This window comes from Convolutriloba macropyga, chromosome 8, assembly GCF_964194025.1.
Source record: "Convolutriloba macropyga chromosome 8, txConMacr16.3, whole genome shotgun sequence".
NCBI lineage: Eukaryota > Metazoa > Xenacoelomorpha > Acoela > Convolutidae > Convolutriloba > Convolutriloba macropyga.
The window spans coordinates 65,653,542-65,672,232 of NC_134475.1; the positions used below are offsets into that span (position 1 = coordinate 65,653,542).

The 18,691-nt window shown below is 35.9% G+C and overlaps 2 protein-coding genes across 3 annotated transcripts; both read right to left on the reverse strand.

The window, feature by feature from the left end:
- Positions 1–10,583: 10,583 nt before the first annotated feature.
- On the reverse strand, positions 10,584–13,563 carry LOC142344928 (uncharacterized). Its single transcript, XM_075397013.1, has one exon. It carries the CDS (start codon positions 13,475–13,477, stop codon positions 11,210–11,212), a length of 2,268 nt encoding a protein of 755 aa, XP_075253128.1. The 5' UTR covers positions 13,478–13,563; the 3' UTR covers positions 10,584–11,209.
- A 284-nt stretch (positions 13,564–13,847) lies between these two features.
- On the reverse strand, positions 13,848–17,603 carry LOC142344279 (large ribosomal subunit protein mL37-like). 2 transcript variants are annotated; one of them, XM_075395862.1, is made up of 2 exons: positions 17,023–17,603; positions 13,848–14,514 (listed from the first exon to the last, which is right to left on the reverse strand). In XM_075395862.1, exons 1-2 carry the CDS (start codon positions 17,574–17,576, stop codon positions 13,866–13,868), a joined length of 1,203 nt encoding a protein of 400 aa, XP_075251977.1. In that variant the 5' UTR covers positions 17,577–17,603; the 3' UTR covers positions 13,848–13,865. The 2 variants fall into 2 exon arrangements, with proteins under 2 accessions (XP_075251977.1, XP_075251976.1); XM_075395861.1 differs by having other exon boundaries at positions 17,017–17,603.
- Between the last annotated feature and the right edge of the window lie 1,088 nt (positions 17,604–18,691).

Here is an 18,691-nt window from a genome sequence, read left to right on the forward strand (position 1 = left end):
ATTATTATCAGATCGAAATTTTCAAATGAATTATTTTATTAAATATGCAACTAAGTAATCACCAGTTGCCGTGATCATAAGCTTCATGATAAACATGTTGATAAAAAATTCTACCAGTGGTTCACTAGTGAACCATAACTAGAACTACCAACACTTATTCAACGTGATATTAACCTTGGTTTGTCGGGCCTTGGTATAGTCCATTGGGGGCTGTGGCGGAAGTCCAGAGTTAGTCATGGTTGAGGGTCCGCAAGTTCCTTGACGTCTTTCACTACTCCCACCTGCCACACCGACACCCCCACCCCCACTTGACACACATGCTGCTGAAGAGGTGGAAGTTTGGGCTGAATGGGGGTGGTGGTGGTGCATCACGTGATCACTTTGTGACGTCACTGCTTCTCGACGACGTCAGATCTCGAACTGCTCAACGCTTAACAGAAATGCCCTCACTGTAGGACAATAATTGTCTAGAGTTAAATGTCCAAAAAGTCAGCCAGAAGTAAAATAAAATCAGCGATAAGGGTAAAAAAGAAAGACAGCCAAAATTGTTAAGTCGGTGTTGGTGTCGCCAAAATTTTTTTTACTCGACTAAGTGTTGAATTTTCAATTATAGCCAAACGTCAGTCACCAGTAGATAATGACACTCAATAGGTGCTGAGTTAAGTAAAAGACGACTAAGCAAATAAATGACGAAAAACTGCCTCAAATCTGGGAACCCAAATTTAAAATTTAGCTTTAAAGGACGTTGTAACTAATATAGGATCAGACTAGTAAAACAAAGATAATTACTGGTGAACAGTAACGAAGATTAACAACGTAGCTTAATTAGCCCACAGAATTGTTTAAAAAAGTCTTGTCGAAAAGTCAGAACCGTCAATTTTGCCGACTATAGCATAAATCTCAAATCACGGGGAGGAGCTAGCAAAAGATAGAAGATTCCAACTAAGTAACGCGGAAAGTGACTTGCTCAGTAAATAAATTGCAAGTCTTGACCAAATAATTTCTTGGACAAATTGGTTGGCCGTTTGTTCTGTTGCGTAATTACAAGATAGATGAATTTCAAATCACTCTTCTTTCCGTAAATGCAGACCTCAGTTCAATCAACAATAGTGTATTATTGACTATAATCCCTGGAAGGAGTGAAATAATTTGATAGCACCTCGGTCGATATTAACAAAAGAGGGAGGAGGAGGCGGGTTAATGCGGAATAAGAACAATATAAAACAAGGCAGCAGTAGAATAAATAATGAAAGCAGAATGGGGGTATAGGTGACGCAGAATAATGGAAACTATTGAAAAGGGGGTTGGTTAGTCCGTTCAACAATCTCTCCTCTATTAACTTACCCCTATTTCCTAAAGCATTGTAGCAAAAATAATAACAGCAATAACAGTACAGTTTTTCAAAAGCTTGTATTACTCTCGCAAAAATGGAGCGAAATAAAAAATAGTGTATGTTATAATAGTTATCCAATATGTTGGTTCACATTTAAACCAGTACCAAATAACTGATCCAGGACTAACGCAGTAACAGCAATAGGAAATGAACGCTTTTGCTATTGACCTGCATGGGAGCATTTGAGGCGTGAAATCAAACCAACACACTGCAAAATTTCCTTCTTTCCTTTTTCCATCGAATCTAGATATAAAACGGGTATAAAATAAATAGATATCCACTAAATGTCAACAATGCGTAACAAATGTTGGATTTATGAGGAGTAATTTGAGGCAAAATAGAGGAGCGACCCTTTGATAAAGCTATAACTTCTCTTCTACTTCAGAGACCGAAGAACAGATGTTTAATTTCAATACAGTTGCTTTTCGTGAATGGTTTTAATTTCTAACATAAAGTATTTCAACAGAATAAATGATACTTTCTGGAATCGATAATTCAGTGTAAATTAATTAGTGTTTGTAGTCGTAATTTTCAATTGGTAACAGCCGGTTGTTACACTTTTTGATCCACTAGCGATCAAATATCGGGGGGAGGTTCTAAGCTAACAAAACATACAAAGCTATCTGAAATTCAAAGTTACGTTTCATCTTCACAGTCTGTAAATTCAAAGCAAAACAAACAAGAACCAAAACTTAAACAAAAGACTAATAAAAGATCCGAAGCTGAGAAGTTGAAATTTGGACAAACTTTTATCTATCGAAAGACTCCCAACAAAGTGTCCAACAAAATATAATCTTGATCCAAAAATATTACTGATGACATTATTATAAAGCTGTATTATTGAGTTCCCTGCTAAATTAATCAATTGAGGTCCTGCCAATAAAAAAAAACAAGCAAAATCGTAACAATAATGTTTCCGAGTTTTTCATCTAGCCGGCAGAACGTCTGCTGATCTCGACCACAACTCTTACCATAAAAAAGAAGGACTGTTTATCTCGACTCAAATTATTTTCACTAATGTTTGCACAAAAAAAAATCTTGTAACGCTTTTGGAACAGATTGTCTGATGCTGTTCCCCCAAGAATGATATATACTGGATCTTTTATTACACTCCATTTTATTAATATCAAACAAACACTACGCTCTGTTGAAACGCTCTCAAAGGACAGGCGGGGCAAATTGCACCTAACTTTAGCCGGGCAGGGGTATAATGGAAGACAACGGAAGTTCTATTAAAGACAACGTAGACAATCTTAAAAAACAAAAAACATAACAGGACAAGTCCTGAAAAACAACCCAAAAAACAAAAACTCAAGACCTGGGTATTTGGGTATTAGCTTCCTTTGAAAAAACAGACTAAGAAAGTCAACATAGTATATACTAAACCAAACACAAATAAAAAAAATTTTTAAAAAAATATCATTTTCCACTGTTTAGAAAAATATTATTAAAGTCATTAAAATGAACAACAGCATATTAAGCGAACGCTTACACCATTGGGCTTGAGACAGAAAACACTACCTATGCAGAACAGACATTAGAAACAAAGTAAAACAAAACAACAGAATAACTTCTCGATAATCGATTTCATTTAAATTTTCAAAAAGTGCCATCATTGTCATTTCAACCCGCAACTAGAAAAATATTTTGTACCACAAAACTATTACTTATTAGAAACCATATAATGAAAATTCACAAAAAAAACAAAAAGTCGCAAAAATGTTACTCAAAACAAATGGTCTCAAAGTAGAAAACCATTAAATACGAGTTGGAATTAAAATAAATATGCAAACTAATCTCAAAATACCTGTCACCACTGCGACCAAGAGACTAAACTAAAAACATTAACAAGCACGGTCAAAACACGAAAAGTAACTAATTCTTGATAGCAAAAGAAAAAAAAACAGTAGCTAATATCTGAGACTAGGACACCTAGCACTAATGAGACTCGATAGCAACACCAACAAGTACAATAAGCAAGTAAAACTCAAAAAACTCACTTTTTTGAGCAACTTATGTCAAGAGTCATCGAAATCTTAGTAAACTTTGAAAAAAAATTAAAATCATTAGAGAGATAGGGGGACCAAGAACAACTTTAAAAGATAGGATAACAGAACGAACTTCAAAAACGAGCAAAACTCAATTGTTGATATTTCTTGAACACAAGTAGTGTCAATTTTTTTTCTAAAAACTCAGATGTAAAATCTATTCAATAATTAACTTCAATTCCTTGTAGAGCCAACGGGATTCACAATTAATTGAAAACAACTATCAGCACAAAATAAACAAAAAAATTGTTGCAAAGCTTAAAGATTCAGCCCCATTTTTAAAACACTATGGGGGTGCCAGAACATTAAAAAAGTCTGAGACATGAACTCAAACCGTTAGACAACTTCATTAAAGCTTCCTCAAAGTTAATGACGCATATTATTAACGATACTAAATGATGAGACATTAGGGAGCTTCAAAAACAGGCAAAACTACAGCAAATCGGATAATTTTTGAAATCAAGTACTGTCTAAGTTGTTAAGAACGTTAAAAATACAAAATATTAAATTGATTCAATCTCGCCTCATTAGATAGCCAATGAGGTCTACTATTAATGACATTAAGTAATAGGACGATATGAACAACTAGGAAGACAGGCAAAATTCAAAACAACAGTAATTAGTGTCAAAGTCGTTGAAACCGTTAGTTATGAAAAAACCGTTAAATAGCTTCTATTACGCCTATAAGAGCACCATTGAGACCGGAGGCAACAAAAGTGGAAATTTCATTCTAATATTTGGAAAAAAATAATGTTTGTCATAGAAACAGTTAGCTGTCCTTTGATGAAAACAAAAATCAGAAGAATGCACCATTTGAACAAATTTATTACCTTTTAACGGCACTCCTTCCTGGAAATCAAGATAATAACAGTAAAAAACAAGTCAAATAGCCGCACGTATAAAATTCTCCAAACGCAAAAAAGTATTAAAACCTTGTTTCTCACTCCATTTTAAAAGTAGTTAGCATATTAGTTAACATATTTCAAGCATTATCACTACTCGCGTTTTCCTGCTGCTTTTAGTACCGCAGCTGAATAAAATCTCTAATCTATTTTGTCCTCATTAACAAGCAGTCGAAAATTTTATTACCAATTCTTTAAAAAGACAGCGCCCACCAAAACAATTCAAATTTGTTGAATTGTAACAACAGGCGCACCTTTGATTTAAATTTTAGGTGTAAAATGTTTCAAATTGAGCTAGCGGATTAAATTGAGCTAGCGAGCAACTCAGATCACACAAAAATCCAGAAATCAAGCATCGATGAAAGTCAGAGCAGCAGCCAAAAACTGAATTATAAAGACCAGCAAGGCCAACACAATTAATACCATTTTTAATTTACATCAATTCACAACAAAAAATTTTCTACCGAAATACGCCAAATTGCCTTGCGATGTCGAAAGGTTTAATGTAAAGCTTCCAAAAAACTATTTGATTTTAATTGCTCCAGCCCAACTAATCGAAGGATGAAAATCTGTTTTTTGTTTAGTCAGTATCGCAAGTCTACGCACAAAACTATGCGAGCTAAAACACGAAAATTATTCACGTTTCAAAATCGTGAACAATATTTTATTCACGCTTCTTTATCTTTTTCGAAAATTAAGGTTAGAATTTTTTATAAATTGACATAGATAAAAGGTCCCACCAGAAATTTCTATCAACGCTCTTTATCCAAATCATACAAAAAAAAAATAAGTTACTATCCTCCACCATTTATTTCTTCCGTTTTATGTAGTCATAACTGTGATTTAGAGAGCCATTCAACGCTCAATCGCCCCACGTAAATATGAAACACCTCTTTTCATGCTGCAAAACTAGTTATAACGCGCCAACAAACTACCATAAACATCATCAGCTGTATCACCCAAGAGCTGATTTTTTTTCGAAACAATAAGGACTTTTATTCATGTTTACATTATCAAATAGTCAAAACGTGTTCTTTTGTCTTGTCATTTAGCTAGCAACAAGAATACGATCTACTGGCTAAAGTATTGTGCTTGTGCTCTACAAAAATTACATCCTTCCGCATTTCAACTAAGCTGAATATTAAGGGTACTAGATTCAGAATAGGCTAAAGCTCAAATCATGTCATTTAATATCACAGAACTACATCGTACCACTATCACAGCCATACCTCACGTGCGTTTTTGGATTTTATCTACAAATACCGGCCCGCTATTCCGGCGAAGCCACGACACAAACTAACCAACCCTCCGGTTTAACCTATTTTTGCATTATATGCTAATTTGGCCATACATCAGCGTATTTTTATTCCAAAATTTTCAAAGAAAATATTGGAATATATATGCCACGCAGTCCTTTTTTCTTTGTAAACTTCATCATTTTTCGCATTTTAGGGAGAAAAAAAGGAAGAAATGTTTCCAAATTCTTCAACATTTAAACCCCAGCCCAAACAATTTTCTAGCAAACTAATAATTTTGTCCAAATTAACTTTTTCAGGCAAAATTGGATATTTAAGCCACCGCCATTTTCTCAGCTGTACAAGGACTTTGGATTGTATTAGGTGTATTAGTGCTCTGTCTTTTTACGATCTACTGAACAAAAAACCCATATCACAAGAAGAGGGGAGAAAGAGCAACAGTGGTTATCGTTCAAGTATCAATATTAAAGAGGAAAAGGGTGTGAACAAATTTTGCTTAGGACCATCACGTTCAGCAGAAAAGCATTTTTTTCAAACTTTTGCAATTCATTATTTACAGCAAAATGGTTGACTAAAAAGATTACCGAAAAGATTTTAAAAAACATTAAACGCTTGGGAGCGCCACATTTCAGCTAACTTCTTTATTTTGCTATTCTACACACTTCCAAAATAATTTTTCCATGTTAATAATCTGTGATTTGTTTTCGTGGTTGCAATAAGTATTTCTGGTGCGCTTAGGACAAAATGGCGCAAATTTCCAAGCTTTTTTCTATTTAAATTTTTTTTTTGTAAATTGGCTCTTCATCTGACGTTGGGCACGAAATCTAACGTGCCCAACGTTGGGTGCGTCCTCAACTCTCTCCTTTTGAGGTATATGTATAACTTTACATGTTTCGAAGCTTTTTGAAAGTTTTCTTTTCCGTAAAAATCTGATCGAATTTATTTGTTTGGTGATATTTGCAATCAGCAATAGAATGGTTTATGAGTTATTCATTACAGCGTTTAAGCTCCGAAATTACTCCGAATTTCTTCTGAAGACTTGAACACAATAAAAAAAACACTCAGAATTAATTGTCGAAGCGATCATCCAAACTGACATTTAATCGATCGCGTTAAAAATTCTTACTTTTGATTCACTTGGTATAACTATGGTTAAGAATTTTTTTTCGAATTATTTCTTGATTAATTCGCTCCCTAAGTGTAAAGTAGGGTTAAATCAACCGTCTGTTGCGCCAAGAAACAGATCCAAGAAGCGTTCAAAAGTTTTCCATAGTATGAGACGGTCCATTGAGCGCAAAAGCAAAAACAAATGAAAGATTGTTTTAACTTGACCAAAAAAATGAACGTCGCTTTCTTTTCTCGCTCAAAAAATTAATGCCGCACTGAGCAAGCTTCCATAACTCACTTTTATTAGCTCTTTTATCACCGACACAGTTTTATTCGAGGATTTTGTCTCTATTTATTTATTATCTCTCAAAATCATACTTAGCTATTACTGATGGTTGCAATAGCAACGGAAATGGCTGGTGAAAATTTTTAATTGCCACTACAAAATATCTCACGAATCCAAATTGCCCATTTAGCTGTAAAAGAATCAAAAACAAAATAAAGGCTTCTCACCTTTGTCAATTCCCCACATTTGAATTATCTTCCAAGGAAAAATTTTCAAAAGCAAGAGCGGAAATCGCGTTAAGACTCAAAAATGGGAAACGAAAGACGGGAATTTTTAAAAAGGTAATGGCGAACTTAATTCACTTTTCCCACCTAATCTAACGTGCATGCCTTTCCCAGGGAAAATGACTATGAACCCTGTATGAATAGGAAAGCAACAAACAAACAAACAAACAATTTAACGGAACGATTTTCATTCTCTTCAGCTATAATACAAACGCCAACAGGTCTTCATTGATTTAACTGACAACGCAAACAGCTCAAGTCGCTTCTTTCAATTTAAGTGTTTGACGTCAATGGTTTTCAAGTGGGGAAATACCTTTTATTGAATTACTTCAAAACAGTTCAGATGTGGCTGTTATGTTCGCACTAAATTTATGCCTCGAACTTTTAACTCGCAAAGCTCATTACAATTCCACTCAACGTCGATCATCAAGTGAAGAATGAAAAACAGAACACAAAAAAAGAGCAGCTATTATTTGGTATGCTGAAATTAGCGATCACAGTAAACCATTGGTAAAAAGTTCTGATCAGAATTTTAAAAATAAAACGCGAAAACTATTGCTAGAAAACAAACAAAATCTTAAAAATTTATCTCTTGTAATCCAAACTACCCGGGCCTTGCTACCAACACATTTCAACAAAAAAACTTTATTTTTCTAAAACGATCCCAGTATCACTGCAGGAAGTAAAAAAAAATTCTGTACAAAAATCATAAGTTTGCAAACACGACAGAAAAACTATTAAAAGTCAAAAATAATGTTTTATTAAAACTGCAGGACCCTTTCCGCTCGTGACCACCAGCTTAGTGCGTGCATATTATTTGCACACCCAGACGCACGTGCTATATTTTTACAAAATGATTTACTAGGTAATGACACGTGCTCTGTAACTGGGGGTGGAGCACAAACGGAAAAGATCCAAACTCCCTATGATATTTCATGGAAAACATAGATTTCTTTAGAAGAAAAAGAAGACTTTCAACCATAATGGCTCAGATAGAAAATTGCCATGTAGAAAGTTGGCATGTCATTCAGCGCTGAAAACATTTTCGAGTGAGCTTCGGCTGAAATGGTCGACTTAGCTAGCTACTACACGTTCAGAAAAAATAGTTAAAATTTTTTAAAGCAACCGAAAGGATGATCGTAAAAATATTCGATACCGAAAAATTGCAACTAGATTTGGAATGCTGAAATATATAACACATCAGAGAACTATTGAAAAAAGCTCTCAACTAGTGTTTTCATCCAAAGATTAATAGAACATAGCATGAATTAGCTACAAGATCATAGCTCTGTCTTATTTTTTCATGACTTCGGCTTATAATTTCGCTCGATGCACAAATTTGTACAAGAAGCAATTCAAAAAAACACTTCTTTACCCTTGCTTAGTTTAGATTGAAAACTTGTTGGACAACCAACACAGCCGTTACAGCAATTAACTCGTTTTCTGTGGCCAAAAAAGCAAGGCTAGCATTGACTGAGCTCCTTAGTAACAAGTCAATACAAACAAAAACATCAAAAAATGATTTAACTTTCTTGAACAACTTTCTTGCCTTTACTATAGTCATGCAGCTCAATGTTGAAACCAATCATTTTTGAAATTAACCACTGAGTACAAAAATGTGTACTTCGGACAAGGAGACGCGATAACATTTATTTAATCTCGCACATCATTTCCCCAAACTTTCCATCCGCATTCATTCCATTCCAACATGGCTGGAATACAGGTTTAAAAAAACTTACGACAATATATCAAAAGATTTCAGAAAAATTTCAAATACGATGAATATGAGCAACTAAAATACTCACTCCGATTAACAAGTTCTTCAGTTCGTTCTCCCAAGTTGGATCCACAACTTTTACAGACCAAAACATGTCGGCATTGGCATGACATTGACAACAACAACAATTTTAGGCACCCAAACAATTATGAAAAATATGATACATGTTGAACTTGAAAAGATTTTTAATGAGTTTCAGAGCAACTTATCATGCTTTTCTGATGCAGCGACAAAATTAAATACACTTCTTCTCGTGGTTTGGACACGTTTAGGAAGAAATTCTACTGGGAAAAAACTGGGAAAAAATAAAAGAAAAAATGAAAACTAACATAGCTGGCAGATTGCCAGAAAAATAGCCGCAATAGCTTCGTAGATCTGCAGTTCTAAAAAAAAGTTTAAAAAAGGACAGACCAAATAAGAAACTTATTCGTTTCATTAAGAGCTGAGATGTTATATTTTGATTAAGAATCTGTACAGGTTTTTGCTGCCTCTATTAGCTGCTCTCAAATAACCCTCAATTAGAGTGACACACATTCAGCTGACCTTGTCTCTTTGAATTAAAGTAAACAAAAGTCAATTTCAAAGTGAGGAAGTCATTTTTGAGAGTGAGGTAAGTCACGTGTGACCAAAAATTTAATCACGCGAATGAACAAAAAACTCGCTCCACTAGGAGTGAAAAATTCAAGCATTTCAGTAGAATTTGCATGAACGAAAAGCAGATTTGAAGTTATTGTGACGTCATATGATCGTAACAAAAATCTTGACGAAATAAAAAACACAACAGGACAAGTCCTGAAATATAATTCAAACAACTTTCATTGACTAAACAAAAAACTAGACCTGGAACGGAACATGAGTGAATTGGGAAAACATTAAAAAACAATACAAAATTTAAAAAAAAAAAGAAAATCAATGTCAAAATGCCGCATGTGAACAAAAAACCACTAACGAGAAAGGAAAAATTGGTTCAAACATAAAAATAGGCCTAGAATGATTTATGAATGGATTGAAAAAAACATTTAGAAAAAAATCCGATACAAAAATGGAAAAAACGGTAAAAAACTTCATGGTTTTTTTTTTACAATTCAAAGAATTTGAATTGTAAAAAAAACCAAGAGAAGGCCAATAATAGCCTCAAACCAGCATTTAAACAAACCAACACACCCATATATTAACACACATACGCACAAACATATACACATATACGCAGAATAATATACAGATATAAACACACACAAACACAAACACGCACGCACACAAAAACACAGACACTGCAACAAACAGACAAAAACGCGCGGGCTCACGAACACACACAAATGCGCACGCACGTACGCACGCGAACGAGCACACAAGTAAAGTCCGAGCAATTATTAAAGCAGATTCTTGCATTTCGTCAGGAAGCGTTTTCCGTTTTTTCCACGTTCTATTTAAGTAGCTATAATCGCTCGTGTATCAAATTAATCAGCTATAACGGTAACAAGAGAGTAGACTTCAATTGAAGAGTTGTTCTGACTGAAGAATAAAAAGGAGTTAATTAAAATAAAATTAAATTAACCATTCATAATTGACTTCTTCGCTAATATCTAAAATAGACCAACTTTGCCACTGGAAGTTATTTGAGCTAAGCGCCAATTGGACACAACAGTACAGGGTGTCAATTCCAACGACGCCAGTTTTTCCAAAATTGTCCAGATTTACAGCACGGTTGATTGTTTGTTCGCTTCGCTTTCAGATACAATTTTTATTGGAAAGCTGCCAACGTTTCTATCTACAAAGCAGGGCCATTACAGACTTTGATTACATTTTATCTATTATCAAATATAAATTATATTTTCCCAATAGTTCCGGAATGCGTTGTTTATTCATCGCATAATCCGTGTCTTGATGTGCTAATTACAAATTAAGGTACTACTTATGGTTTGGGTAGACTTCAAATCGAAAATAAAACTTTGCATTGAATTACATTTGCGATAGTTGTTCAAAGTGAGTCGCTGCAACGGTCCTGTTCAAAATTTTTTTATGTCTTCTCAGATCGATTGAGACAATTTCATGCATTAGAGAATAACACCTTGAAAAGTTCTTGCGTACAGCAAAAGAACTGCAGCTAATTTGGGTTATACAATAGAAAGGGTAGTACTGTTCCTTGCTGTTTTTATTCACAGCAACCCGTTTGTTTTCAGCTTACATTCAAAGCCCGCTCGGAATTTTTGCCGAATGCTTTCTCGCTGTTTCAGATAGTCGGCGTGTTTCTTTTTGAACGCGTCAATTTCGGCCTGCGGAATGAAAGTTTGATTGGGCGCATTCGTTATCAGCTGATTTTTCTGCTTGTTTGCATTTTTGCTATTCGGTACCTTTTGAGACGCTTTTCTGTTATCGGGAACCGAAACGTGAAATGATATCACCAGAGATTCATCACTCCCTTCGTCCATACAGAATGCCTTTTTAGCCTCTGATGGACCCTCTGGAGCCTTTCCCGGCGTACGATTAATTTCCCGCTTTTCAGCTGAGGAGCCATTTGATTTTTTATCCTGTTTACTTCCACAATCGGCTTTCTTAACTCCTTTATTCGCGCTTTCCGTGTGTGTTCTGGTCGAACTAGACATTGTCATTGTTTTCGATATTTCGTCTTCACTCGAACTTGATGTTTTCGTTTTTGCCAGGTTGATAGGTTTCCCCGAAGCGGACTTGTTAGGGCAGTCTTTAACAGCCCCACGGCGACGTACAGGTGAGGAATTGTTCGTTGACGCGGGAGATGACGATGATTCGGGACTACTAGAACAGCTAAGAGTTGAAATTCCGCTGCTGCTCGTGTTCATTTTATTCCCTTTTCTCCGCGTGAGATTACACGATGTGTCCCGCGGATATTTGTACTCATCTTCGCGAGGACTGTTTCCACTTTCACTTGTCGAGTATCCCCCGTCTGAAAAGTTATTCCCAGGCGGCGATAAGCTTTCACGTCTCGTTTTACTGTTGCTGCAATTCCGACTCACCTTTCCATTATTTCCCATATTTTGTTCCAAATCGTACGTTTCAATGCTACACATTTCTGTGACGTCCAAATTCTGTTCATACATTTGTTTCAGTTTCAATTTCCGATTTCGTTTCTTTTCACGTTTCCGTTCTTTTTGAGCCTCGTGTTTTGCGTCTACGAGAGCTATTTCTTTCAAAGTTTTATCAATTCGCATCAAACCTTCGACATCTTCAACGGCTGCTTCTAGTTTACTCCTGAAGGTGAGCCAGACCACGTGAGGTAAAAGTTCAACGCACGCTACGAATGCCGAGAACTTCATGACAATTGCTTGGACCCGTTTGTACAAGAACATTGCAATACACAACACCGCCTCTTTCTGTGCGACATCGAGGGTTCTCGCATGTCGCTCTTCGTTCGGGTTGCTTGTATTCATTTGATTTTTTAACCGGTCCATCATATCAGCTAACACTGACGTTTCAGGAGCCACACATACAAATCGTTCGCCTGTTGTAGCGCACGTTTCCATTGATAGAAACTGGTACGTGTCGGGGTTGTAATCTTCGTATTTTGGTGCATTTTCGGGCTCGAATAGGAGTTTGAACGCATTCGATAGGTGATATTGGCAGTCATCGCAAAACTTGTGTTTTTTCGTGAACATTTCCTGACTCGTTTTCAGCTCCGATTCAGATATACGTAGAATTTCCTTCCTACAACTGGGTGTTGTATTTTCCCACAAAACATTCCACTGGATTTGGGATTCCCTGTTGCCTCCTAAGTCGTGATTCACAGAATGATAAACACACCTAGTTTTGTTCTTTTTAGGAAGCGCTTCGAATATTTCTTTCACTCTGAACTTCGAAACCGACAATTTTTCTATCAAACTATCGGCGCTTTTGATGTCACTGTGTTTGTACAGAATCTTGATTTTAGAGCAACTTGCAAATTCGAATTTCTCAAATTTTGAGAATTGAGATTGTTTCAGGTTATCTAACAGGGTTTCGATGCCTTTTCTGCAGCCTACACAGGTAATATCGGCGCCTCCGATCGCTAGCACCTCTTTCGTACTTAAGTTTACACATTTACTGAACTGTTCATATGACACCATTGCGAAATTCCTGATGTCAGCTGTGAATTGTTCCGTGAGAACAGATGGCTTTGTTTGCGAAGGAGGTACGATGTACGAATTGCAGTGTTTATGAGAGCTGCCGTGTTTCTGAATCATTGCTCTTGTAGGTTGCGTTGCGTGTTTTGGGTCTGTAGACGGTGGGTTCGATCTGAGCAGGAGCTGGTAATCATCGGATACTGGAATCATGACAGCCGCACCTGGACCTGGGTCGTTACTACTGGATGGGTTACAGGTGGTGGTGGTTACGAGAGGTTTGTATGTGTCGTTATCGCTTGACACCACCTTGATCATTCTCTCAATTGTGAAATTAGCACCGTTCGTCAACATTGTCTAATTGTTGGTTGTACACCTGTATTATACTTGAGATAGTCAATTAAAATCTGAAATCAAGCACTTACCTCAACAAACTTTATCCTCTCAAAAATTAAATTATCTTCCGTTTAAAAAATAATTACCTCAGAAATGACAGTTTAAACCTAATTTACCAACAAAATCTTTAAGGTGACGTTTGACGCCGTCCTTCGAAACACGCATTCAACATCATTTAAAATGGAAGACTTGATTAAGCCCAGTTCATCACCAACAATGCAAGACCTCTTTTGATTGATAACATTAACGATTAATTTGTATGACTCGAATCATTTGCAATAATTTGTTATTATAAAGATCAAAACCTGCTGCTGAGCTGTACAAAAAATAGAGAAATAAACTTGTACTATTTTTGAAAAAATCCATTAACAACATGGGCCATTAAAGCCATACCAGCATCTGCATTATAATCTTCAACAAACAAATCAAACTCTCTTCTAACTGCAGTGAAAAACTTCACATTAGGCTGTGACCAAATCACATTTTTCACACCCTCGTCATCAGAAAATCTAGTCGTATTCAACTGACAAGTTGCGAAATGAAGATCGAAGCCAGTACTGCCAACACACTGTGCCACAATCGGTTTGGGCAAATCCAGCTCTTGATGACCGTATAAATGTCTGGCTTTGGTCACGGCATTTGAGAATGCGAAAAGGCACACTGCGTATTGCATCTGGTCAGGTTTGAGAGTAACAGCAGGTAGAAAAGACGTGTGAGGGTAGAACTTGTTTTTAGCTTCAGAACTTGCAACTCCGAAAGACTCAAAAGGTTGGTACAAATCGGTTAGTTTGAAATCCAATAACGGATTCAAAGGGTGGAAATTGGCAAATTTGTGACTTTCGGTTTGTTTGACTTGGCTTTCACTATATGGGGCTTCAAGTGGTTGATCCACCATGAAATTTATGCAATTATCCTGTCTTAGGAGAACAGAGTTGAAGCCGGATCGTTCAAACATGGATTGAATGATTGTGTCAAATGTTGTGAAGACCCTACTCCTAGAATAAAAAAATGATACTATCACTCAATATAAGGTCCAAAACTTAATTCTATACTAAGCAATGAAAATAGTACTACTGGAAAAGTTATAAAATCTTCAAGAGATAAAGGACAATAAAAATAAAGGACAACTACAGTGTAGCCGACTAACGTCGGATGAGTTAATCTAGAACGACTTATGGGCAAAAGGCGGAGGTCAATAAGCGGGGCATTAGGTTTACAATGGGGCTTCAAATGATATTATTAGGGCTTTCATATGTCAATAGTAGAATTTAAAAAGACAAAAGGGACGAATTTCGACGCGCGTTTCGATTATTGGTAGCATACTACTGCCATTTGAGCTCAGCTGATTAGAATTATAGAATAAAGAACGAGAGAGCACTTTCGACCATACAAAAATTGAGAAGCCGATCGTGATAGAAGTCTCGCCAAGTCAAAACGGTCAAGGAAAAATTTTGCATAAAAAGAGACACGTTTACAATATTTGCTTTCTCATCGTTCGAGAGCAATTATAGACTGCGTAATTGATAAAATAATTCAGCCCTTCAAACACTACTTGTCAAAGAGAATGTTTTCCGTAAAGCCTCCGATTGATACCCTCAGCCCACATGAGGATGGAGAGGTGAGCAATTGCCTAAAGATTCCGAATGCAGGCAATTTGGCTCATTCCCCCCAAAAAAGTGCATGTAACACCAGCAGCACAAAAATGCTGAAGACTATGTCTCAGAGATACCGAAAAAGAATTCTCGAAAAGTATAACCGTAAAAGTCTTTGCATTTCTCTAAAACGAAAACAGATTGTCAGAAAATAGCTGCGATAGCTTTATAGACATATAGCGTCAAAAGACATGCAAAGACTACTACCAAGTTCCATCTTGAATTGATTTAAACTGATGCACTGCTAAGCTTTCCATCGAACAACCTCGATTAGATTAATATCCTCAATTAACCTTAATTCGTAATTCAAGTTCACCAAAAGACAATTTGAGAGAGGGAAAAACAGTTTGCGATTGGATTATGTCACGTGTGACCAAAACACTATTCACGAACACGAACAAAAAATAGCTACAATAATGGTAAAGTGAAGTCACGCACGCAATTATTTCATTTAAGAACTACATGAATGAATAAACAAAAAGTGATTTGAAGTGAGGATGACGTCATATGATATTACCAAAAATCTTGACAAAAAAACAGCAGGACAAGTCCTGAACCAATTCAAAATTTCATCAACTAAACAAAAAAAACAGACCTAGAAATGCTAGGATTAGATTAAGAAAAACTATTAAAACTCGAAAAAAAATTAACACAGTAGCCAAATAACCGCATGTGAAACAAAAAAAACCACAATCGGGAACGCGAAATTTGGCAAACACGCATTTTTCTCACTACTTGAGAGTGATAAAATTTCACGCGTCAAAATTGCTTTTAATTGGGTTTCAATTGATTTATTGTACAAATAGAAACAAAAAGAAAGCTCTGTCGAGAGAAAACTAAAAATTGTTCGATGTTCAGAAAGCTAACTTTTGAGCATCTATCGATGAGGCTCAACTTCAACGCCGTGACCAGTTGGGTCTAGCTAATGACGTAAACTTCCTTAATGTGTTGGGTCTAGTGGGTGACAAATATTTCTTTGATGATCAAAGTATATTTTTTTACTGAAGTTCTATACTTTACTTCTATACTTCTGAAATTTTTCTATACTTTGGAAGCACAAAAAATATTATTCCAGAGAGTTTACCCATAAAGCAAAGCAGATAAAAATAGCACCTTTGTAAAGGCGTCCTTTTGTCTCGGAAAGCGTAGTCTACGGGACTCAATTTTAGGAGATCTGGATAAATAACTTCTAGATAATGAAAAGTTTGAGCTGACAAAAAGTCCAGAATTTTTCGCGGGATGACATTAACCAGAGAATTTTGTCAGTGGAAAACTTTCAACTCTCCCTCAAAAACTGGAGAATTCGTTGTTATGAAATATGCATAAGAAAGCTTAGAGAGATTATCGTGTAAATTGAGGACAAAAATAGCAGCTTAACTTTGTCTGCAAAAATCCTGGGAAACCAATACAAGAAAAACGCCTTTTAGTGTAAGGTTAATCACGGGTGACCAAAATCTTAATCACGACTAAAAAAACCAAAAATCTCGCTACAATAAGAGCAAAACATGACGTCACACACGCCATTCAGTCAAAATTGCATGAATTAGTGAACGAAACGTAAATTTGAACTAAGTGTGACGTTATATGGTGGTATCGAAAAAATTTGACACAAAATAAAAAGCAGGACACGTTCTGACCGACAATTCAAAGAATTTCCAATAACTTAACAAAAAACATGGCCTTATGCTTTAAATAACACAGCTGGAGTCATTGGTAGCTAACATATTCTGGGCATACATCTCCTTATTGAGAAATTCCTTCGAATTTATTTCTTGTCAATATTTAACTACCCAGTTGTATTCTCAATTCTAGCTTCATTCAGACTATCCACAACCACTAAAATACCTGAACTCTGTTGTCGGTAGATGATAATTCTGAAGAGCACAGGACAGCACCGAAGTAAATATGTTTCTTGTAAGTCTCTCTTCTTTAGGATAATCAATGGATTGCTTTACTGTATACGGATTCCAACGATCAGAAGGATCAGCTGGAACTTTAATAAACCTTTCATATTCTTTTGTATCAAAGACATAACATTCTTGCAGTATTTCTTCAATCGATTTCCTAATTTTGGTATCCGGTAACGTTTCCATCAATTTCATAGCATTTTCGTTGTAACTTTCAGGCAGAATTTGACTTTTGGTGATCCATTCAATTTGAGGGAAGCCAATTGAAATCTTGTGCGTTGAATTATACATCCATCTTTTGATTGGTTGACTCTCAAATTCAACTTGAAGCGCAGATCTGGGGTCAACGGGAACACCTACAGCTTGTTTATTAGAATTCTCAAATTTGTGTTTCTCGTGTCTCAAATAAAACTCATAATTCAATATGGGATTTGACTCTTGAGCATTTAAGCACATGCATCTCCGTAAGGCGAACTGTCTATAAAACAAAGACCTCATGGTAATCTGAAAAAGTTCAAGACGTTTGATCTCCATCAATACCTTGCCCCGGTTATGATAACGTCACTAGTAACTCGGAGCTGACGCCTACAAGATTTACATCCCAATAATTTTATTAGACTCAACGCAATTTTCTTAACAGAAAAGTTTTGCAGGAAATTGTATGGATCTGTTCCTAGTTTGCAGAAAAAGGTACAACAGAGTACATACAGATAATAAAAATGTTCACGAGGTATGTGAATGACAGTGTGCTCTGTTCAAGTGAATCCTCAAGAGGACCTTGAGTATGCGAATTCTCTTCACAAAAACTTACAATTCACTCTTGAGATACCCGAAGGGAATCAAAACCTGGCTTTCCCAGATCTGAACAAAAACGCAACCGACGACAGAAAATTTAGCAGCCATTGGTATCACAAGTCTACTGATACTGGCACAATCTTGAATTTCCACAGCCGTGCACCGTTGCAACTTGAAACGTGATTCAAAGGACTATACATAGGATTCTCAATGCGAGCACCAATTGAAAACCTTTTAATATAGCTCTTAATAAAAATCAGGAGAGCCGGACAAAAACCAGTATCCAATAGAGTGGACATCCATTATTGCTGATAAGCCATTGGAAAAAAAAATCAATCAGGGGAAAGCAAAACATCACGAGAGAGAACATTTCATCACAAAGATCTTTGAAATATTGCTTCAAAATATGCGAGTACACTGAAAAACTCACATCACAATCGTTTGACGAGAAAGCTAAGAAACTGCTTGCTCACACTGAAACCACCTTGTGATTATTTTGTGATAGAAATCTTGTGATGATTATTTTGTAATTGATTACCTTTTGACAGAAATCTGGAATAAAATTTGGTATATAAAGTTTCCTGTATTAGACGCAATTCCATTTTTATTATCTAAATCAGCCGACATTTTAGTAGTCGAATTCGAGAATATCAATAAAAAGTTGTGGAGAAACTCATTTGTGAAATAAAAAAAAAATTCTGATATGTAAAACAAACGTTTTCAATTTTATGTCCATCGTCAGATTAGAACTTTCACTAAAATAATGAAGGGTAAAATGAAAAAAAATATTTACACATGTAATAACCGTGCACTGTCTA

Excerpts from the sequence above, each read along its gene's own strand:
- LOC142344928 (XM_075397013.1), bottom strand. The coding sequence starts at position 13,477 with ATGTTGACGAACGGTGCTAATTTCACAATTGAGAGAATGATCAAGGTG.
- LOC142344279 (XM_075395861.1), bottom strand. The coding sequence starts at position 17,576 with ATGAGGTCTTTGTTTTATAGACAGTTCGCCTTACGGAGATGCATGTGC. Across the intron at positions 14,515-17,016 it reads CTACCGACAACAGAGTTCAG|GAGTAGGGTCTTCACAACAT; the intron begins GTATTTTAGTGG and ends TTTTTATTCTAG.